This window comes from Vanellus vanellus, assembly GCF_965231255.1.
Source record: "Vanellus vanellus genome assembly, chromosome: 2".
Taxonomy (NCBI): Eukaryota; Metazoa; Chordata; class Aves; order Charadriiformes; family Charadriidae; genus Vanellus; species Vanellus vanellus.
In genome coordinates, this window is record NC_138906.1 from 116,565,715 (window position 1) to 116,589,474 (window position 23,760).

Below are 23,760 nucleotides of genomic sequence, written 5' to 3' on the forward strand. Positions count from 1 at the left end.
ATTGAAAACAAGAGACCTAATGACCTAATTTGACAATCGGCAACAATCCAGATTTGGCAATTTATATAGTGGTAGGTGCCCTTTGAAAATTTTTGATGATATCTGCCATTTCTACAGTTTCCATGTAAAGCATCTCTGTATAGGAGACAGTAAATTAGAGATAACCTAGAGATAACTTAGATAAATATTGTCAGACAGTTCTTCCTACTTCCATTGTATTCTCAATTTCAAATCTGCAAGTGGTATTTGAAAACAGAGGTGTATTCCAAACATTGGATTTTTAACATTGAGAAAAACATTGGCTACAATCAGTCCAATGCCCAGCGTGTCTGTCTCCCAAGCTTTTTCTTGTTTGCAGATATTACACAGATTTCTGAGGATTTTTTTTTTCTCATCAAAAACATAGGAGAGGGTATGCCAAGGAGTAAAGGGATGCCATGTCTAATCATTTCTATCGTTTTAGATGTGATTTTGATGACACTGCTCAGTATCGGGCCTCTGCTATGAATGTAAAAGGAGAAATTTCGGCTTATGCTTCCCTTGTGGTAAAGAGTAGGTTTGCAAAAAATTTACTTTGTTTTTTGTTTTGTTTTGTTTTGTTTTAAGATGCACATTACCAGTTTCATTTTTGTGGTTCAGAGAGCCTTTACCTCTTGGTGATAGTGACTGGAGTTGGTCTTTTTTCTGTCTAGGGTACAAAGGAGAAATTGATGCAAGTCTTTTGTATGCTGGAACGGTTTCCATGCCTCTGGGCCGTAAGTTGCAATATATGTTTGTTTGACACATCCATTTACAGTTGTGACATCATGACAAATGAATAAGCAGAATATTTTGTAACATTAGTTAAAAAGGAAGCGGGTCTGATTTACAAAGGTACTGAGCTCCACAATTTCAGGTGGTGTTAGCTTCACCCATAGGGGAAAACGGCATTGCCTTCTGGCTCGATAGCTATTTGCTTACATAAGAAACATCCTTTTAATTTTGCCCTTGGCTGTGGAATAAAACCTGTCGAAAAGAGAAACGCTTCATCTCGTGCAATATATAAAACATGGTCTGGAAAAAAGCTGGGGGGTGTATGTGAATAAGCAGAGTAGTTGACTTAATCGTTCTTGTCTGCTGCTACGCGATTCCATGGGTTACCAAAATGCATAGAAAAGATCAAATTGCCAGAATCCAGTTTAAATATTTTGGATATATCAAGGTAAAAAATGGAGCTTGTTTTACCGGAGACCCTCACATTTTGAAGCGATTTACAGTCTTGCCTAGATACCTCCATGATGAGAAATGGTAAGACAATCCACCCACGCATGCGATGTGTATGGAGTGCCCTAGGGCTCCTGTGCATGGAAGGCTTGACAGATGAGACTTAAGGACATTTCTTTTATTGTAGCAGCACAAACAGAATCAGGGATATGCTGCAAAGGCGTACTAGATGTCATTTATATATCAAAGCTCTGAAATAATAGCAACAAGATTATGCACCACATTGCAAAATGCAAGGCCACGTGATTCCAATATAATTTGGGAATTATAAATCAGTAACAGGAAAGGAAGATGACAACCTGCATGTATTCATTGATAACAGGAAAGCTGTGAGCTACCAGTGTAGGGCACTTGTGGAAAAGAAAATGTGACCTGAGGTTTTATCAGCTGAGCTGTTTTCAAATGAAATATGGAAGCCCCTGTGCCAGGTACATGCAGCACAAATGTAGGGCACTTAGGATATTCTGTCTGGAATACTGCATAACTCGGGTCACACATCAGAAAAGGTAAATTCAGGAGCAAGTACAGAAAGAGGCTACTTGAATGCCTGGGGGAATGGAGAGCTCATTTTATATCAAGAGCCCCCCCTCAAAGGCTTATTTAGCTTATAAAAATGAAGGTTGAGTGAACACATGGCTGCCCTGAGATAGACCAAGGAGTTAAAACAGGGAAAGAAAAGAGCCATATAAGCTAAAGATCAGCTTGACCTGAACAAATCATTAATCACAAATAAAAACCTGTTTAAGTTATAAAACAAACCTTCAGACAAAGCAATAAAATGCTGGATTCAACATTTTGGAAATTCTGGAATGAAATTCTGCAGGAGCCTCTCCCTGATAAAATGAACTAGCTGTGAGAACTAAAGTTGTATGAATAAAGAAATAGTTGATTCTCTGTGATAGTAAGGGCTCGGATTATTTGGCACTGCAATTACCTCCGAATATGACTGGTGAATATATATATTGTTTCTATTTATATATTCAACTTTACCTGAGCTTGTATTCGTAATCATTGGGTACTTTTGCTTACTATTCTCATCACAAAAGGAAAGAAAAAGTAAACAGCCAGATTTTTTTTCCCTTATACAGTTGGCGTTACCCCTCATGGCTATGCTTCCAGGTTTGAAATCAGCTTTGTCGACAAGTTTGATGTAGCCTTTGGGAGAGAAGGTGAGACGATGAGTCTGGGCTGCACAGTTGTCATCAGTCCTGACATCAAGCGCTTCAAACCAGACATCGAATGGTACAGAAATGGTGAGAATGCTTGACAAGAAGAAATATAAACTTCTTTCATGTAAATCTTTACTTATTTCAGCATATGTGAACATTATGATTTGGTTATAACTTTTTCAGGTTTCTAAACAGTAATATGTTCTCTTTTTCAATTAAAAGTTTTTAAAAATTTAGCATTTTGAAATGGAACTACAGTTAGAAAACAGACAGAAGCACTGTGAAAACGTCTCCTATGGATTTAATTCTTAAAAAAAAATTAAATTAGAAGCATTTTGATCAGCTCCAACATGCACGTGGCCCATCTCCATAGCCCACATAGCTTTTACAATTTATTTATATGCCAAGACATCTCTTAAGTAGTTGCACAAATGTCTTGTGCAAGAGCTGATAAAAAAGCTGATGTTCTCTGAAGTTACAATTTGAAAACAAGACAAGTTGGCATACGAGCAGAATTAACTGTAATTTATGATTGTCTTTGAAGATTGCAAGTTGCGTAATAAGAATGGTCTCTTGTGTGTTTCCAGTCTATCTATTTCCCATATTCAGAATCTATTCCTCAGTAGTTCACAACTAGTTCTCATCATTACATTCTCTCATTTCTAGGTGTTCTTATTACGCCATCCAAATGGGTCCAGATGCACTGGACCGGGGAGCGAGCTTCATTAACACTGACTCATGCAAACAAAGAAGATGAAGGTCTTTACACTCTAAGAGTGGTGATGGGAGACTACTATGAAGAGTACAGTAGTTATGTCTTTGTTCGAGGTAAGATATTGTCTTGTGAACGAAATTCACTAGAGAAATAAGGAAAATGCTGATAAAATCAGTCTCAGCCATTTTAGGTCCTTTTTTTCCAATAAAAAGAGAATATTTTTTTTTGTATTAATAGATTCTAGCAATACAACTTCCAATTGTTATCTTTGGAAAAATTGAATGCACACGTCGAGCTTTGGTGTCATGTGCCAGAAAACTTCTAAACCATATTAGCATTTAGAGGAAGAAATTTAGGATATTGATGTATCTACAAGAGTCTTTCTCAATTTCAGCCTGTGAAGAGTACTGAACATAAGTCATGAAGGGGAAAAATCTATATAATAACTTCAAAATGTATTTTTGTAACCATTTCACTGCTAGCTAAACTGCACTGTTTTGATGAAGATGTGCACCATTTGAGGGGCTCTCTCTAATGCATAATGCAGGAAAAAATACAGTGGAATGGAAACACAAAGGTCTACACCTGGGGAAGAATAAGCTCATGCACCAGTACAGGCTGGGGGCTGACTGGCGGGAAAGCTGCTTTTCAGAGAAGACCTTGGGGGTCCTGGTGGACACCAAGGTGAACACGAAACAGCAATGTGCCTTTGTTACGAAGAAGGACAGTGGCATCCTGGGCTGCTTTAGGAAGAACATTGGCAGCAGGTTGAGGAGGTGATCTTTCCCCTGTACTGAGCACGGGTGGAACTCATATGGGGCGCTGGGTCCAGTCCTGGGCTCCCCAGTACAAGAGAGACATGAACTCACTAGAGTTAGTCTAGCAAAGGTGATTAAGGGTTTGGAGCCCCTCTCGTATGAGGAAAGGCTGAGAGAGGTGGAGCTGCTCAGCCAGCCTGGAGAAGAGAAGGCTAGGAAGAGTTTATCCATGTGTATAAATGTCTGATGGAGAGAAGTAAAGAAGGCAGAGATGGGCTCTTTTCAGTGGTGCCCAGTGCCAGGACAAGAGGCAATGGGCACCAAGTAAAATACAGGAAAGTTCATTTAAACGTAAAACACTTTTTTTACTGCAAGGGTAGTTGAACACTGGAACAGGTTACCCAGACAGTCTCTAACCTTGGAGATATCCAAAACCTGATTTGACATGGTCCTGGGCAACCAGCTCTAGCTGACCCTGCTTTGAGCCATGGGTCGGACTAGGTGATCTCTGGAGTTGTCTGCCAATCTCAACAGTTCTGTGATGCTCTAAAGTAAAACAGCAAAGTGTAGAATTAAAATGTAATTTCTGTGGGTGTTGTTTGCCTGTACCACAAAAAAATTCCTTGAATTTCTATTAGAGAAAGATTTCTTTAAAAGGAGCCATGGCTATCAGGTTGCGTGCTGATTCTATATCTGTCCCAGCTGCTAAAAGCAGCTGAAGCGTGTAATGCTAATTCAAAAGGCTCTGGAAATTCTTGGCTCTGAGACCATGCCCAGAATGACACTGTGTTGCCAAGTCCAGCAGAGCTGTGTGAGATAACAGCCTGCTCAGAAAATATGACTGAAGCAGATGTTTTCACTACCTGAAGAAAGAATCTACTGAAATGAGCATCTGTGACAAGGAATAGGACTTGTCTTTCTTGCTTTGTTTTAAATTCTGCTGCCATATAAAGAAAAGATCGCCCTCATTCCTGTTACATCTTCTAGCAACGCAGGTATGACCTGACTGCAAACCCATTTTCACCAGAGCATCTGACTAGCCAACTGGTGTGTTTGCCAAATTCTAATTAGATTAATTATATTCTACGTTCCTACTTAAATGGTCCCTGCAGTCTCAGTTGGCTCCTATATTCCTCACTGCTCCTCCTAAATTGTATGCAAATTTGCTATAAATGGCTAGCTATAGTATTTAAGCACAAGCAGTTGTCTTTCTGTGTCACGTGTAGAAATCCCTGATGGAAGTGAGTGATGCACTAATCAGGCTCGTAACATTAAGTCTTTAAATGGGTTTTGAGAGCACGTGTGACTCTTCTGCCATGGCTACAGGTCAGCATTTGTCAGTAAGCCATCAGGGCTGAAATCCTAGCCTCCCTGAAGCTGATCAGCTATCTTGGTTGTCCCAGCTATTTCCCAGTCTGTCTTGGAAAGAAATTGTGGTGTCTTATGTTAGTCAAGTGGTAAATATGGGCAATTTAAACCTTTTGTACGAAGATCACCGAAGACATATTGTTATTACTCGTGATGTTCTTATTATTTTGTTATGTTAACTGGATTGCTTACCCTGTACATTACTGTTTTTAAAAATGGATCCAGTTAGCTGTAATTAGAACCTGGACTCAGTAACTTTGGCACAGCTTCAAAAGTTCCATGTGATGCTACTCTGCCTATAAGAGAAGACACAGTGTAAAGTGTGGGGTTTTTTTTCCTGAAGACTACTGTTTTGCTTAATGAAGCATGTTAACTACTCCTATAAGGCATTTTTTTCTGAAAGCCAAAAGCATAAAAAATAGATTACTGTATATGGTAATACAAAATCCTGTAGTGCCTTGTAACATCAAACCTTTTTAAGAAGTCTGTGGTTTAGATGGGATGTATGAATACTATTTATTAGCAAAATATTTTTTTCTTCAGGTACATATCTTTCTTGTCTAAGTCAGATCTTCTTTCGAAGTAGTGGACTTGAAAAATGCTACATGTAATTGTACAAATTGATGTTATTCTGCAGAGAAACAACCTCTTTTCTTTGAAAATCTTTCATACAATCTTCCTGCAAAGGTTATTTTTCTCTACATGAAAATCATCCCAACTCACAAATCAGACTCTGACTATGTAAACAAAATTCCCCAGTGTCCAGCACTGTGCTCTGCTTTTTAAAGCTTTAGATAAGATGTGCCCAGAAGCTGATGCTGTAGTCAAGGCCCTTTGACACCAGCAGTCCCAGATTTGTGATAAACACTTCAAAGGAACAATACGCTCATCCTTATGAAGGTTGTATTCCACAATGATAATGTATGTGTAATATACTTCAAAAGTTTTTGGTATCTTTGCAGTTCATAGCTAACCAAAACCAAATGAGGAAGGACTATGTATGAGATAAGATATTTAATTCAGTACTGTATGTCCAATGAGTGAATACTTTTGATTGAGCTATTGCCTGGCTGTAAGGCAAGATATCAGCCTCTTCTCCTAAGTAGAATAGCAGGTAAATATATAGTGTGCCAAGTTTTCACTTCAGCTATGTCTCTGGCAGCTACCTAACCAGAATGCGTGTTACTAATTTTATTTAAAATGCTTAGGTGAATTACATTTTCACTATGCCGTAACATATTAAGCATTTGTAAATGTGGCAAACAGAAACCCAAAACCTAGAAAAACACTGGCAATATAAAAACAAATACTTTTTGAAGCCAGTAATGGAACTTCTTTTTTTGGCTCAGTAGGAACAGTGTTCTGTGCTTGAAGATTAATAATTGTGAAAGAACTGTGGTTCACGTTTGCAAATCTTCATAGATGCTGATGCTGAAATCCCTGGAGCCCCTGGCGCACCACTGGATGTGCAGTGCTTAGATGCCAACAAAGATTATGTCATTGTCTCCTGGAAGCAGCCTGCTGTCGATGGAGGAAACCCCATCCTTGGATATTTCATTGACAGGTCAGTGAGCACGCTGGACCGGAGAATTTGTATTGCTGCTCATTCGAACTCAAAACCCTAAAAGCACACTGAAAAGCATGAGATAAATTAGAATCATAGATTCACAGGGTGGTTTAGGTTGGAAAGGACCTTAAAGATCACCTAGTTCCAACCCTTCTGTCCTGGCCAGAGACACCTTCACTAGGCCAGGTTGCTCAAAGCCCCATCCAGCCTGGCCTTGAACACTTCCAGGGATGGGGCCTCCACAGCTCCTCTGGGCAACTTGTTCCACTGCCTCACCACCCTCAGAGTGAAAAATTTCTTCCTAATACCTAATCTAAATCTACCCTCTTCTAGTTTGAAGCCATTCCCCCTTATCCTATTACTACATCATCTTGTAAAAATCCCTCTCCAGCTTTCTTGTAGGCCCCCTTCAGATACTGGAAGGCTGCTATAAGGTCTCCCCGGAGCCTTCTCCAGGCTGAACAACCCCAACTGTCTCAGCCTGTCTTTGTAGGAGAGGTGTTCCAGCCCTCTGATCATCTTTGTGGCCATCTCGACCCACTCCAACAGGTCCATGTCCTTCTCATGTTGGGGACTCCAGAGCTGGATGCAGTACTCCAGGTGGAGTCTCATGAGAGTGGAGTAGAGGGGCAGAATCACCTCCTTTGACCTTCTGGCCACACTTCTTTTGATGCAGCCCAGGATGCAGTTGGCCTTTTGGGCTGTGAGCACACATTGCCAGCTCGTGTGGAGCTTCTCATCCAGCAACATCCCCAAGACCTTCTCCTCAGAGCTGCTCTCAATCCATTCTCCACCCAGCCTGTATTTGTGCTTGGGATTGCCCTGACCCACATGCAGGACTTGCACTTGGCCTTGTTGAACTTCATGAGGTTTGCACAGGCCCACCTCTCAATGTGGGGACCAAACAATGACCAACGACTAAAATGGTCATTGTTATTTTTGTTCTTGGTGCTGGCCAGAAGAAAATTACATTTTTTGTTTTAGATTGGCTGGGCCTGATCTAATTTTCATGGAAATAATTGCATCCTGCTGCATTTAACTACATACAAAGGATTCTGCAAGCCACTGCGTAGCTCTCGGCTCTTGCTGCTTCCCATAAGGCTTCAGAGGCCTCGGGGTTTGCAGTTTGATAGCTTACAAGATCGGCTCTTTCACTGGGCAGCTGTGGCTCCTTCTGTACTAGTGTTCTCTTGCCACTTTCCAAATAGTTACCATGTACCAGAAAGCAAAATATTATCTTAAAGAAAGTTGGATTTCTTTTACGTGCTGTTGTTTCCTAAGCTCTTAGATTCACAAGCTTCATGCAGATCACGCTTATGTGTTTTTCTCTGCAACAATAAGAATTGGAAGTAGTTTTTAAAAATATGAAAACTGAACGTGTCACACAGTGGCAGGACTCCAGAACCTCAGGATTCAAGAAATTCGGTCGGTCAGCATTTGAAACTTGGATTGAAGTTTTCAGCACTGGTAATATTTGCCTGAATTTCAGTAATAGAATACATCATCAGTAATATGGAGGTCCTGTGGGCTTATTTGGATGCATGTAAAAATGTCCCAAACATTATATAATTTTTAAAATATACATATATAAAAAGGGCACCCTATTATGCCTCTGTATATACATAACTTATATATGCATAAAAAGAGGGCATTGCTTTGTGAAACAAATCTAACGTCCAATTCAAATATAATTTTACTGGTTTGATGAGTGTCAGTTGCTGCTGTAACTAGGTAGTGCTAGGTCTAAGCTACAGCTCTTCAACATTCATTGAAAAATCCTAAACAAAAGACAGGACTGGACCCTGAAAAATAATATCTCATTTAAAACTAGGCTATTGAGGGATGTTAGCGCTGAGAGTAACTGCAAGACAAATGACATTTTGCTTTTTCTCTTGTGTTCACCTCCTTTATTCTTCTTTTCAAAGCTGTGTTACTGCTCTTCAGTATTTGATCCCACTGAGGGTATTTAGGCACCTAAATATTCAGCCAGGGTAGCTGCTGCCTCACAGAGTGAGGAGGTCGCCCGAGGCAGCAGGACCAATCTGTGTTAACGCTAGAGGTGAAGCTTGGGCATCCTTTGCCCCAAGCAGAAACCAGAACCACAAAACCGCCCCGAATGAGACAGTAACAATTCCCAGAAAAGAGATGCGTGCATCTACTGAGAAATCTGGGCAGGTGCCATAACATTCAGCAGATATCTCGGCAGCAATAAAAAGTCTTTCCCAAACTGCTAGTTCATGCTTCTGTTGACTATCTTGCTGGATACTGTGAAGCCATCCCCGCAGGTTCCTCCTGGGTCCCTGAGTCAAAGTCGCTGTGGTCCCTCGCTGCTGGTTATCTCTTCCTTCTGCCAGAAATCAGCCCCCTGCCAGGTGTGAGGCTTCACAGCAGTGGGACCAGCACCACGCCGCTGGGTCTTGTCATTGCAGTGGCTGCAGCCACCACACTGCAGGCTCCCTTGGGGGCCCCAGTGGTGTTTGCAGCAGGGTCTGACTGAGTGCCCGGCTTTAACCCCGTTCACAGCCATCTGAATGCTGGGCTGGTCAGAGAACTCACAACGGAGGTCTCCATGACCCACAAAGCCCATCATTTTGTGGGATGTACAGTGGAGCACTGTGCATGAAAGATGAACTAGTTGCCTTCTTGCAACTGCAAAAGATATGTGTATTTCATGTCCCTTCAAGTATGCTAAAGCTAATGCTCCTTAAGCATCCTGGAGAATACTCATGAAGGTTTCAACAGTGAAGTGAGCTCTCTTCGTGTCCCTTCCTCAATTCAGGAAAGAAGGGGTGCAGCTGCAAGGGATTTAGTGCATGCCCAGATGGTACTTCAACCCTGACCCCTTGGTGCAGCTGCTTTGATGTCACCAGTATAAAATGCTTTTGAGGAAACTGGTATGGACCAGCTAATGAACACGAACAGATGGTGAAACTGTAAATGGGGTTGGGTGCCCTGAGTTCGCATTTTTCCCTTCCCAGCCCTGCTCTTGCTGTTTGTATTTTTCAGGTGTGAGGTTGGCACCACCCACTGGACCCAGTGCAACGAGACTCCCGTGAAGTTTGCTCGTTTTCCTGTCACTGGTCTGATTGAAGGCCGTTCCTACATTTTCCGAGTCCGAGCTGTGAACAAAGCTGGCATCAGCCTACCATCCCGGGTGTCAGAGCCCGTGGCTGCTCTGGATCCTGCTGACAGAGCCAGGCTTAGAAGTAAGACGTGCTTTTTGCAGGTTGCCTGAGAGGTTTAAGAAGTCACAACTCATTAAAAAAGAGAAAAATTACGACTATCTTACTCATAAACCTTCGAAATCCCACTAGAGGGAGCAATGCAAAAACAAAATATTCTTTGGAGACAGCTTTGCCAAGAAGAAATCATCTCGGTGCTCTTTGCACAGAGTGCTCTGTCTGCTCGGATGGCTTTGGCTGGCTGTGGTGCTGCGCTCCCAACTTGCAGGAAGGGAGGAAAAGGCACAGGAGAGCTAATTGCCTGAAGAGGCTTGCTTTTGTTCAGCCAACAAAAAAGCTGAACCGATCCTGTGAATAGTCTCTCTCTGTGCCACAGACAAGGGTGGCTGAGTCTGTGTTCATGTGATGATCAAAGTCTCGCAGTAACATCAGCACAATAGCAGGGTAGCCCAGTAGATAATTGATCCCAAGCTCTCTGCTTTAAAATTAACATTTTACAAGTCAAGGATATTTTTCCTGTGGCCCGGCAATGTCCCAGACATTTTGCTTCCAAATCCACCTCTATACCCGTATGCTGAAAAAATATGGCTAAAATCCAATTATTTCTACTTGTTTCTGAATTGTTACTATTTAAAATGGTCCAATGTGAAGGGCTATTGTATGCAAAGCTACAGGGCTCCCACAGTCCCAGCTTATATGTCTTACTGTATTTAACGCTGCAAGCTACAGAGTGCAGTCAGATGACCAAGGCTCCCCTTCAAAATAAAAACAAAAGGCCGGAGGAAGGAGGTTTGGTACTGCCAAGTAACATTGTGCTTAGACATGTGAAACCTGAAGCCTGGGGGAGGCCTCTTCTTTTCACTGGGAAGTGTGGAAGCTGTCTCAGGAGAGGAAGTCTGGTCTTGGTGGCGTGTTCCCTTTATGTCTCCTCCTCTTGTCCCTCATGATCCTCTTTTCTCCCCACCTGCTCCCTCTCTGCTCACACTTCCCAAACAGATCAGCCAACGTAAGCTGAAGCACGTGGAGGTGGAGAACAGCAATTGCAAAATTTATCTCTGAAAGTCCATTGACCTGGTCAGTAGCTCAATGCATAACTGCAATAATATGATAACGTAAAGGTGCTGAGAGAGCCACCCAAATGGTATCAAGGGCATATGTTGAGTCAGACTGAGCAGTTTCTGTTTGTGACTGTGACCCATGATTTGAAAGCTGGTAATGTGAGGGAAAGTGCTTAAAAAGAGACAAAGAGCAGCCTGCAGGAATTTGGCTGTTCTTTTAATGAGTGAGCTGTTAAACCAAATGAATAGAGTATGGAGAATGAAGTTGAAGTTAATTCTCTGAAACCGATGAGCTCAGTGAGCCAAATACCTCTGCTTGTCACCTAGGTGACTCCAGTGACATTTCAGGGAGGAATAGATGTTTCAGTGGATTAAATTTTCTAGCTATATTGATTGCTGAGCTGCTCTCGATATTCAAGCCGGTCAGGCTACAACTAGCTTGGGTAACTAGCTTGCTACATGAGCAACAGTCACAGCAGTAACCAAAAATGGAGCTCACACGAATCTTGCAAATGATAGTTTTGAACCACAAAAGAGTTGGTTTTCTCATTATTTCAAAAGTTCCTGAAGTCTCCCATTTCCACGATACTTCTGACATTTGTTTCAGGTCACCCTTCTGCTCCCTGGACTGGACAGATTATTGTCACTGAGGAAGAACCTGCAGGTAAACACAGCCCTTTTGCCTACAAAAGTCTAATGTGAAGCTGGCTGAGTAATTAGGAAAACTCCCAGTGAGTTCAGTGGACTTTGGCATGCACCCAAAGTTCGTTGTTCTGGGAGTCACTTGACCTTGAATAACTCCCAACTCGGTGGATGAGGTGAGGTTTCATTATTCAGGACCTAACAAATAAACATGCTTAGAGTTAAAAGAAGGACACTTAAAACCAATATTTAGATGGCTTTTAACTATGTTTTAAAAAAATATCAGGTGCAAAGGTATATTAATACTCCTATATTTTAACTATGGCACTAATTCTGATACAAATATGAAGGAATCAAATCCCAATTCCCTTTCCTATTCCTTTCCCCTGTTCTTCAGAGGGTGTTGTTCCTGGTCCACCTACAGACCTCCAAGTTATTGAAGCCACCAAGAATTATGTTGTGCTTAGCTGGAAACCTCCCGGACAGCGGGGCCATGAGGGTATCATGTACTTTGTGGAAAAGGTAAAATTGGACAAAATCAGAATCACATTGTGGCAATCTTTTTACATTTGTTTTGCCATCTCTTCTGTACTTATAGTTAATTTTCATTTCCACCTGAGACTTTCAAACTGGGGCCAGGACTAGAACTCGTATACTTCATCAAGATAACTGTTACTGTAGTTTAAGATAAACTAGGAAGAAAAGAAAGATGGGAAATAGGAAAGTAGATGCAGAATGTGTCACACACTGTAATATCCTTTTATGAACTGTGTCATTGGCCTACCCTGGAGTAGAGAGGCTTACAAACTCCCTCTATAATGAGAAAGCACAGAGTAAAGTCACATGTTTATATATATTTTTTTTTTTTTTAAATATATGTACACATATATATATAAAATGAAATTTGTGTAAATGAAGCTTGTCTGGTGGGACAGATTGTTAACATTTTGGATGGAGGCATTCTGCAAGAGTTCCTTGGCATTGGCACTTTCTCCTCCAGCTGTCTTCTCTTATTTATCCTCTACATTAACTTTCCATTTGCTTCTCCAACTCAACAAAGATGACAAAATTTCTTTTCTAGAACAGAATGAGTTTTAATTTCAGTGTCCTGCTTTTCTGAGATGTTTTTTGCATGGCTGCTAGCCTAGAAAATTCTTCATGCCATCACCCTTTCTACTTGTATCTCATGGCTCACAAACTTTTTTATCAATGCTTTTCCCTGTCAGTCTAGAGGTGTCATCATGGGAGACATAAATATCTTCCCATTATGTGTTTTTCATCTCTCTTATGAAATCTGGTCTAAATAAATGAGTTTCACTTAGCAACAGACTTAGAGAGGATGAATATATGAATTTTGAGTTTCCATGTAAGTAAGCTTTTTAATAATCTATTGCATGTTGATTACTGAGCACTAATGTCATGTAGTCAGGTAAAGTTTTCCTGGGAATTTAAAATCTCTTGGAAACCAGGACCCATTACTTGAAATTACCTTTAATGTAAATCGCAGGTAAAAAATAATTACTAATATCAATGGTATAAGTGATAGTGGTATGTAGAGCTTCTAGCCACAGAAATAAAATCAATTCACAAATTAATTGCACAGGTTAATTTTTTTCTGGAAAATGAAGGTCAGATCCTGATTAATTCTGGAAGCTGCTCCAAAAATATTCTCAAGAGCGGCACAAGAGCATCTAGAAGCAATGTGGTAATGTTAGAGCTTTGTTCTTTGGAAGATGTTGGATGTCTGCAGAACTTATTTCGAAAGTGGGCCAGAACTGGATGCTGTTAATAACAACATCACTTCCTTGCGGTGAAGAGGAGTTTAGCTTTGATATATTAAAACCAGTAAGCTTTTACACTGTTTTTCTGGAGTAGGTGGACAGATGGCAGATTCATAAGCTTTGAAATACGCTGTTTCTTTGGAAAGGCCCCAAAAAGGAACGTCTCTCCCTGTTTTCCGTAGCAGACATACATTTGGTGGTCCAGGTAGAAAGTCTTGTTGGGTTAGACACTCGGCTTTCAGAGACTTCTGCTCTAAATGCAGTTTCTGGGTTTGACTGCAGTGTGTTGCTGGCACGGAGGACTGGCAAAGGGTGAACACCGAGATCCCTGTGAAATCTCCTCGCTTCGCAGTTTTCGATTTGGCTGAAGGCAAATCCTACTGCTTCCGAGTTCGCTGTTGCAATTCAGCTGGAATTGGTGAGCCTTCAGAAGCAACCGAAGCCACTGTGGTGGATGACAAACTCGGTAAGTGTGTGGTCATATGTATTAAATTACCTCCATGGTATCTTTTCAGTTTATGATGTAATTGTTTTGTCTGAAGACAAATAGCTGCCCAGTAAATGATTCAAGTATGAGGAGTAGTCAGTGATTTATTCCCTTTAGCTAAAATAATTTCGGTTTGGGTTGTTGAACCTTTAATGTATAGTCAAATGACAGATGCAAACCAAGGGAACTAAGCTGCAAATAGTGATGCCAAGAACTGCAAAGGCTGCAAATAGTGAAATAAAATGAAAACTCAAGGAAGTACAAAAATGTTTTGTTTTACTTAGAGTCTTTATTGAAAATAAGCCCAGACATCAGCAAAGTTTAACTTTCCTTGTTTGCCAAATTAAACAGAAGTGAAGAATTTAATATTTACATGAATGCAGAGACTATTTCCACTGGAAGAAAAGCCAAGATGTTCACCACAGTAAAGCATCAGTAGCTTTGTCTACATTAGCAATTTGTTTCCAAATGGCAACGCAGCTTTGAATCCAGTTCCCAGATTGGCTCTGTTTACTGAACTCTCAGAGCAGTTTGATGGCCATGAACTACATTCTCTAAGAAGAAGAGTAAAACATCTCTTCTTGAAAAACACTTTAGATGCAATTTGCTACTTAACAGGGGCATTTGGTTCTGATTTATTCTGTGGGCTGCACAAAATCATTCAGTGTGCACCTAACACATCTTCCCTTTTAGGAAGCTCCAAATCACATTTCAGGTGCAGATGCTCAGCACAAGCGAATAAACTAAACCTAATTGAAGGAAACGCCCATAACCATAGGCAATGGAGACGTGAGGAACCTCACCATCAAAGGCTTGAACCTACCGATCCTGTCCTGCTTTGCCAGATTACTTGATTGAAATCAGAGGAGTTTGGGGAGGTTAAATGTCTATTCGTTGTGCTAATATAATCAAGAATAGAATGTCACTCTTATTTTATTTGTAAATTTTGACTGGTTGGTCACTATTTCCGTTTCTCTCCCACAGATATTCCCAAAGCTCCTGGGCGTATTATGCCGACTAGGAATACAGATACCTCAGTTGTTGTCACTTGGACAGAGCCCCCAGACGCAAAGGAGCTGGTTGGGTACTACATTGAGTCAAGTGTAGTTGGATCTGGTCGTTGGGAACCATGCAACAACAATCCAGTGAAAGGCACAAGGTAATGGTTTTTAAAGCATGGAAATTACGGTCACCAGTTTTTGATTTACTGGGTATATATGCTTTCCAGCTGTTAGTAGTAGTAGAGTTAATCGCTCTGTGGTAGCCAGCAGGCTGGAATCACTCTTGCAGGTGAAGCTTATAAGAAGTTATAAAAACATATTTCAAAATATGATTCTTGACCAAAAGGAATTTATAGTCGAACTTATATTAGAAACAATTAGTAAAGGGAGAGGAAACATGGACATTGCTAGTGAAGAAAAGAGAAGCAGCTCGCTAGTTTTAGCTGTTGTACAACCTATCAGTTTGATAAAAAACAGTACAGCAAGGAATGACTGAAGTTACAAACGTGGAAAACTAAACTGTGTAATGTTTGGAAGCAAAGTCCTTTGTTTTGAAAGACTGCTGAAAACATTTCTGGACTGTATATCTAGAATGTCAGGAGGAAATGTGGGCCATATCATGCTAACAATATTATTTTCTAAGTGCTCTTTCACTTGCAATTATCAAAATATTAATGAACGCTCTTAAATATTGGGTATAAACTCACATTCCTCACTGACGTGAAGCTCAGTCTCTATCAGAAAAAATAATCAAGATTTAAAACTTTGCAAGCTAAATCAGATTTAGTTTTGTTTGAATAAGGATGTAATCAGAGAATTCATAGAATCATAGAATGGTTTAGGTTGGAAAGCACCTTGAAGATCATCGAGTTCCAACCCCCCTGCCACAGGCAGGGACACCTCCCACTAGACCAGGTTGCCCAAGGCCACGTCCAGCCTGGCCTTGAACACCTCCAGGGATGGGGCCTCAACAACCTCTCTGGGCAACCTGTGCCAGTGCCTCACCACCCTCAAAGTGGAAAATTTCTTCCTAATGTTCAGTCTGAAGCTGCCCTCTTCCACTTTAAAGCCCTTCCCCCTCATCCTATTGCTACATGCCCTGTAAAAAGTGTATGGAAGTAATTGCAGAACTTGATTTCAAGTGGATTGATTTCAATCCAGAAGCAGTCCATGCTTGTTATGACTGATTATGCTCATTTGTAATTACTATCCCTGACAACCCTTATTACAGTAAGTAAGGCTCTGTTAAATACTCTTGGACCGACTTCGTTGTTTAGAAGGGCATTTTAAATGCTTATTATATCACATAATATATAAACCCTGCCTTGCTTGAACACAAGCACAATTTCCTTTAAGTATTTTTTGTGCATTTATATTGCAACAGCTGTATGTGCCAATATTATATACTTTCATATATACTTCTGTGATTTATATTGTGGTTACATCGTGTTGGTGAAGTTGTGTGCCATTTGTGTATTTCAAAATATGAAACGTGATCTTTATTCACTGTAGAAATAAAAATATAGTTCTGAGTTACAATATATTGTGATGTAACCATATTGCTTAGGTTCTTGTCACTGCACCTTCAGTCAATGCGATATAATGTATGACGCAGCCAGGCATGGGCTGACTGTTAACTCTTGGCTTCTCGGGTTGAGTCAATCTCCAAGCATTAGCTGTAGCTCATAGTTTGCATTACGCAGTATATTTTGGTCTTTTGAAATTTGTTTTCTGCACACATCCTGGTGAAATCAAATGATTTGGAAAAATCTGGTAGAGTGGGTAGGGAAAATTCTGCTCTGAAAATTTTGATTCAGATTTTTTTTTTTCCCCAAAATAAAATTTTTATTTTGAAATACATTTTGTTTTCCACATTATATTTGCTTCATACCTCATTGCATGATGTCAGTGTAGGTAGTGCAAGACATGACATTATGAAGTAGAACAAAATAAAAATAACATGAAATAAAATACACTGAAAACACCTATTGAAAAATAAATGTTGTTTTAAATAAAATGTTTAAATTTCCAAAACACAATTTTTCCAAAACAAATGTCTTGTCTTGGGAAATTTAATGTTTTCAGGGTGGACACCAGAGAGAATTTATGCAGTTTTTTTATGTGATCATTATGTAAGCCAATAGAAAAACTATTCTAATTAAAAAGTTTGTCTGACTTAGAATATTGTGTCACATATAGAAACGAGAAAGTAAAATAAAAAATCGGACACTGTTTTTCAGCTCTTGTACAATGCCCTGTAATTGCTTTGAACATTGCAAGTTTTCATGTATGATTGGAAGTGAATTATAGGAACTTGTGCTACAGGTATCTTCTACTTATGTCATGACAATATCCCACAAGCACATACAGACCTTATCTCTGCAGATTTTCACATTGTTTCCATTAGGAAGTATGGATCTTATATACTAGCAGAAGTGAGGTAGTCCCTCTGATAACACAAAAACTTGTGTAGTCTTAGGAAGGAAAGAGTGTTGGTAAACAGTATGGTAAACAGACATGGTTTTAGACAGTATCTTCATTGCATGAATGAGGTGCTTAGATACATTCTGCATTCTCTGGACTTGATTTAAGTGACTGGGGTCATGGTTTATCCCCAGTTTACAGAAACCAGAACAAATTTTATGGAAGAAATGCTTTCTTTTTCCCTAAGTGTTTTTATTTTCTTCATAATGCTCTCTATGTATTCTTTCACTGGTTTGTTTCAGATTCATTTGCCATGGGCTTGTAAATGGTGAGAAGTACATTTTCAGAGTCAGAGCTGTTAATGCAGCGGGACTCAGTGAATTTTCGCAGGATTCGGAGCCCATAGAAGTGCAAGCAGCCATTGGTAAGCTGTTTTCCATTGCTCTTTTCAATGGTAAATATGTTTGGGTTTTTTAATTAAGTAAAGACATTTTCAGCAACTATTTGTAACTAATTGTTTTGTCTTACAATGCTGTCCACAAATAATAATTTATCCATAGATCCTATGGTCTCACAGCTATAGTTTCACAGTCACTGCACTCTTGTATACTGTTCACCTTCACCATCCAGTCTTCTTCAGGTGTTTCTCATGAACCCACTGTAAGAGAGCACTTCCAAGTTCACTTCATAGGTATCCTGGAAAATGGAATGTCATTCTGATTCCGTAATATGGTATTTATCACGACTAACACACGCCATCCTATATATAGTCAGTTCCTAAGAAATTTGTTTCCATACCTAAGCCTAATAATCAGTGCAATGTGTTTTTCTGTAAACCACCTATAACCCTTTGTGTTCTCCCTTTGTTGATGAATTACTTCTGTTTGCCACTGCCTGAACTAATCCATAAAGATGAATGAGGTCATTGGGCTATAATAAATTGTATGTCTGCAACATCCTCACTCTCATTTGTATCAAACCCGCGTACCTCACAACCTTAGAGCAGAGATGTGGCCTAGGGCAATTTTGTGGGATCATTTTGAAAGGATCAGAAATGAAAATTCAAGATCTAATACTAAAATAATAGTAGCACATGAAGATTACTATTAACTTTCCATATTTCTTCTGCTCTGAAAAGTAGACGTTATTAAAAGAGCATTAGTTGTGAGCAGGTTGAGAGGTATTCTATGCATTTCAAATTTTTGTGAATTCAAGCTTAACAATTTGTCCGTAAAACCTATGATTTGTCATACTTTGGCTGTATTGTTCACTGTACGCATTTCTTCATTCTGTTGACTAAATGAAGAAAAAAGAATGCATTCTAATTCAAAATGTCTTTGCTGTTTTCTGGCAATTATAGGGGGAGGATTGCTTCATGGTGTGTGTCCTGAACTGAGTGGTAAAGCTGGTGGACTAACAGACCGCACTACCAGCTGGGAAGGCATGCATGAGTCCTCCCAGCCTATCTTTGACACAGATGCTTTGCTAAAATGCAATGCTAAATTTAATAGAGACACTCCACCCAGTAGCTCTGACAAACTGGGGAGTACAGGAGACAATAACACCAGAGAAATGGTTAAGAATGCTATCACATCTGCACCGCTAAAAGTTGCTGCTAAGCAGGCAAGTAAGTCTCAACCCGGGGATCTTTTGACACTGGAAAAAGTGACAAAGAAGAAAGATATAGGTGAGAGTTAATAAAATAAATAGATTTCTCTGCTTTGGTACATGCACTTCAGATGGTTGTAACCTCTGCTCGTCCGCACCACGAGTGAACACGCTCTCCAGTGATGCATCTTCCATCAGACTCATTAATTACATGCTCAACTCCGCATTAAGATCATGATGTATGTAATGGTATTGGAGACCACATTACAAACTTAGTAGCTACTGAAAGTGAAACATATAAATCCGTTTACTAATTTAATATCTTGTTTGACTACATATTAATGTATCCAAGATACTGTATTATTTCTAAATCACTTCAGTAATTTGTTAGGAGTCTTGTTACCTAGTCTCTCGGTTACGTGCGTTTGTGAGGGAAACAAAATCTGATTATGATGGTAAGCACGAAAATCTGTGTTGTGTTAGGATATATGAAGATCCTTTGTGGGTTTATGCGTAAGCTACAGCTTATCCTCTGAGACACAGCGCTAATGAATGTTGTGTTGTACCTCTGACTGACTGACAGCAATACGTAATGAGGAAAAACTATCAAGTTGAAGGCACAAGCACAAAATCAAGTTTTATGTTGTCAACACTTAAACACCTGTCATGCCTGAGAAATGTGGGGCTTGAGTTTTGAAACCTGGCCAGTGACCCCAATTCCTCCTCAGCCCTCTGAAGTGAGACTCAAAAGGCTTGTACAAAATGCTGAACAGAAAATAAACTAGAGGCACCTGGGGCTAGCTGACACTAAGATAAAACATTAAAGACAAAAGGAAACGCGTATGATGTAGGATTTCCATCAACAGTAGGACTTCAAGGTCACAAGTAGGGCTCTTCACTGGTGCATGACATATTGGGTGTGGGCAAGCATTTCACCACTAGGTATAGAAAAACCGTTATAAGAAAATGGGTTGGGATGAAGTTAAAGATTTCTGTATTGTTAAAAGAAAATTTAAAAAAGGAAGATTATGCAGCAAATTTTTTAATTTAAGTTCCAGTAACAGACATGTTCCATTTCTGGTCAGTCTACAGTGCCTATGATAACGCTTCCTTCCATTAAGGTAAGATCATGTGATGGGTGCAATGATAAAATTTGCACAGTGTATAAAATTTAAAAGAAAAAAAAAGGATAAACAGATAAGCTACATTCTGGGAAAGGAATAATGTGGGTCTATTTAAAAAAAGGGACCACAACGAATATTGTATGTGTAAAAAAGAGTTTGCTTTCAGCAAAAGAAAACAAATCATTGCATCTCCAATTTTTTTACTTTTCCTGTAATGGTAGTTTTAGTTCCTCATTTTTCACGGTTTTTAAGCGAGTCCTAATCACTTACATCAGAGCTGCAATTGCAACACAGTCTTTCACTATGTATCAGCTTGCTTCTCAGAAACCAAATGATCCTGAAAATTAATTCCGATGCAGTTTGGAGTTTTTCATTTGGTTTATTGAAGCTTTTATCCTGCATTTCTTATTCCAACTCCAGAAACTTCCTTTGACCACATTAAATCCTAATCAGGAAATGCAGGATGGGAGCCACCTGAATACGGTGACTGAATGCCAGTCTGACTGTTGAAATATTACTTCCTAATTATGTATTATTCATGTTGAAACAGCTGCTCCATCTCCACCTTATGACATTATGGTACTTGAGAGCGTTCGTGACTCGATGGCATTAGGATGGAAACAACCTAAAGTCACTGGTGGAACTGAAGTTACCGGCTACTACGTGAACTATCGTGAAGTGGTTGATGGAGTTCCTGGGAAATGGATGGAGGCCAACATTAAGGCCATCAGTGAGAGGGCATACAGGGTAAGCAGTTAACTCCTGTTATTGCTGTAGGTGCAGACAATATTTCCAAAACAGATCTCAAAGACAGATTGGGATGAATTATGATTCAGCGTGCAGATTGCTGTCCAGAGGGTTTTATATCCATGATGATAAATGTATTGAGCTCAATTAAATTTCTCTGCAAAATTATTTGTACACTTAGTTGTTAGTCTGGCACCAACTGTCATCTGCGAATGCACTGCTCTAGACATAGCCTGAATTTTTGTAAGTCAGGCCCTCACAACACATGGCATTCCTACTGGGCTTGGTGGACCTACCCCAGTGCTTGCTGGTGCTGGAACCAGCTCTGTGCCAGCTGTGTTTGGTGATCAGTTCTTGTCCCAGTTTAGAGATATTGCTAGCTACAACCTTGTTGAGCTGCTTTACAAATGAAAAGCAATGCCAGGACTGAGTTTCACCCCGCTGTGAGGACAAGTCGTGCCTTAAGTGAACTTGCTCTGTATCATGAGACAGATTAATATGATTGTTGAGCAATACCCTGCTCCCTCCCTGACTACCAAAGTGTCTATCAATAGGAAAAGGGGTTTACAGTTTGAGCATGCTAAGACCACTCATGTATGCTCCACCACTAATTACAGGAAAAGCCAAGATAGTTATCACCTTATGTATGATGTCAATAATGCTTTCATCTCTTCAGGCACACTCATGCGTTCCACAATTGTCCTTGTGACTTTCTTCTAAAGCCTTAATCCAAAGTTAATAAGTACCATCTTATTGATTCTGCAGATTCAAAACCTGAAGGAAAACATGGTGTACCAGTTCCAGGTGGCTGCTGCTAACCTGGCTGGAGTTGGGACACCCTCCCTACCCAGCCAGCCCTTCAAATGTGAAGAATGGACCATTGCAGTACCTGGTAGGATCCTGAGTGGGAGGTGGAGGTTACTCACAGCCCAAGGGTGCTCTGTGACCAATTATCTAAGTTCTCAGTGCCTTCAGTTTTCAGAGGAGTCAACGGACACTGAAGTTCATACCCAGGCTTGAATCCCCCTCACATTGATTTAGTACATTTACAATGATGCATTAAACAATCCCTATTTAATCAGTAGCATTTTACAAGCAGCTTGTATTTTCTTTATCTTTCCTGCTTGGTTCCTGTACTGTGTCTGCCACTTTGCTTGCTAGTTTAAATGGTAGACATAAATACCTGTTGAAGGTACAAGGCAGAGAAGAACGGGGTCCTGTAACCCTCGTCTAACCGTATCCCTTCAAGGCTGGACCACTGGCCTTTTAACACTTGTTGAAATGAATGAAAACCACCTCCATGGACTTCAGTGAACTTTAGAGCAGTCCTTGAAGCAGCACATTAGCTTAAAAATTAACTTATTTCCCAGAGTCTGGAGATTATTTGTCCTTTCTGTTTGTTCATGAATATTTGATCAAGATACCAGATCTTCACAAATTACATTGGGTTTTGGGCTAGTCTTTTTAATAGGCATGGGTTGTATTTGTATTGGGTCTAGATATGATACAGAGGAACTTCACGTGTTATGTCAGCTCCGGGTATACAACATGGTGTCTGGTTTTGTTTTTTGAAGTCTTATGCATTAGCCCTTTTGGGTTTTATTCTGATACCACAACTGCTTACCTTTCAGGGCCACCCCATGATGTCACATGCATAGAAGTTAGGAAAGACTCTTTGGTTTTACTGTGGAAGGAACCAGTTTATACTGGTCGTAGTCCCATAGCTGGTTATTATGTTGATATGAAGGAAACTGAAGCAAAAGAGGAACACTGGAAAAGTGTCAATGAGAAGCCACTTCAAAAGAAATTCTTGAAGGTAAATAGCCTAAGAGTCAAATGCTGGTATAGTAGTATGATCTTGAGGGAGTCCGCCTTTGATAGCATTATCCTGTGCTGATTGTGGTTCCATTTAATTAAATATATAGTAGTTTATGTTGTGCTGAGGATACACACGCGTGTATAGTCAGACAAGACAGTACCTCAGAAGGCAATCTGGTATGACAAGCCTAAAAACAAAGGAAAGCACCACTAAAACCAAATACCATTCTTATAACGCAGGAGGCAACCCTAGCATTTTCTAGCTCAAAGCGCAAGACAGGTATCACTACACAAATACAGATGGCACAAAAATAGATGTTGTGATAATGTGGCAGGTGACCTTTTCTGATACAAAGTACCCTCTCCTCACATTTCATGGCAAGGGAAACCCAAGCTTTTTGGACTATTTTGCTACATAATTTTGTGGAGTGACTTCTAAATAAGGGATCAGCTGTATCTCTGTTCTAGAGATACATCTTAAGTAGGTTTGACTTTTGTATGCTTTTCAGAATATTTGAAAGACAACTCACTTTTAACTGTGATCCTTTCATATATGTTTTGAAGGAGTATTTGCAGGTGTTATAGTATCAGTATGATTCCTCAAGTCACTCCAATTAAATCTGTATAATTAAATGCCCTCCTGTTTCTAAATAGGTGTGGCTGGCATTTATTACCCTGATAATTTCACTTTTAAAAGCCAGAATTTACCTGCAGTAAAAGACTATGCTGTTTCAGAGGTCAATGTACACGAGTTAAAAACATCCTGTTCCAACAACAATGCTTCTTTTGCAAAGAAATCAATGACAGTAATGACGCTGTCTGAATGTTAGCTATGCATACAAGGGAGGAGCAAACCAAACAGATCGGTCATGTCACTCTGGAATTGGAAAAAAAAAAAACAATAAACAACCCACAATGAAGAAATACTTGTCAACTGGATAAGGAGCAAAACAAAAAGGAAATATAATTGTGAAGCATCCAGACTGGAATTGTAAGAAGTGTGAAATTAAAATCAGTGTTTTGTAACACATCGTGCATGTATGTGTAT

The 23,760-nt window shown here is 40.0% G+C and overlaps 1 protein-coding gene across 1 annotated transcript in view; it reads left to right on the forward strand.

The window, feature by feature from the left end:
• The window catches only part of MYOM1 (myomesin 1), a 75,647-nt gene that overhangs the window by 25,196 nt on the left and 26,691 nt on the right, over positions 1 to 23,760 (forward strand). Inside the window, exons 7-20 of the mRNA XM_082479588.1 lie at positions 464 to 552; positions 693 to 755; positions 2,352 to 2,516; positions 3,099 to 3,260; positions 6,696 to 6,837; positions 9,847 to 10,046; positions 11,688 to 11,744; positions 12,120 to 12,244; positions 13,786 to 13,969; positions 14,975 to 15,149; positions 17,718 to 17,839; positions 20,698 to 20,894; positions 21,660 to 21,786; positions 22,526 to 22,710. Coding sequence (XP_082335714.1) covers positions 464 to 552; positions 693 to 755; positions 2,352 to 2,516; positions 3,099 to 3,260; positions 6,696 to 6,837; positions 9,847 to 10,046; positions 11,688 to 11,744; positions 12,120 to 12,244; positions 13,786 to 13,969; positions 14,975 to 15,149; positions 17,718 to 17,839; positions 20,698 to 20,894; positions 21,660 to 21,786; positions 22,526 to 22,710 — 1,993 coding nt within the window. The remainder of the gene's footprint in view (positions 1 to 463; positions 553 to 692; positions 756 to 2,351; positions 2,517 to 3,098; positions 3,261 to 6,695; positions 6,838 to 9,846; positions 10,047 to 11,687; positions 11,745 to 12,119; positions 12,245 to 13,785; positions 13,970 to 14,974; positions 15,150 to 17,717; positions 17,840 to 20,697; positions 20,895 to 21,659; positions 21,787 to 22,525; positions 22,711 to 23,760) is intronic.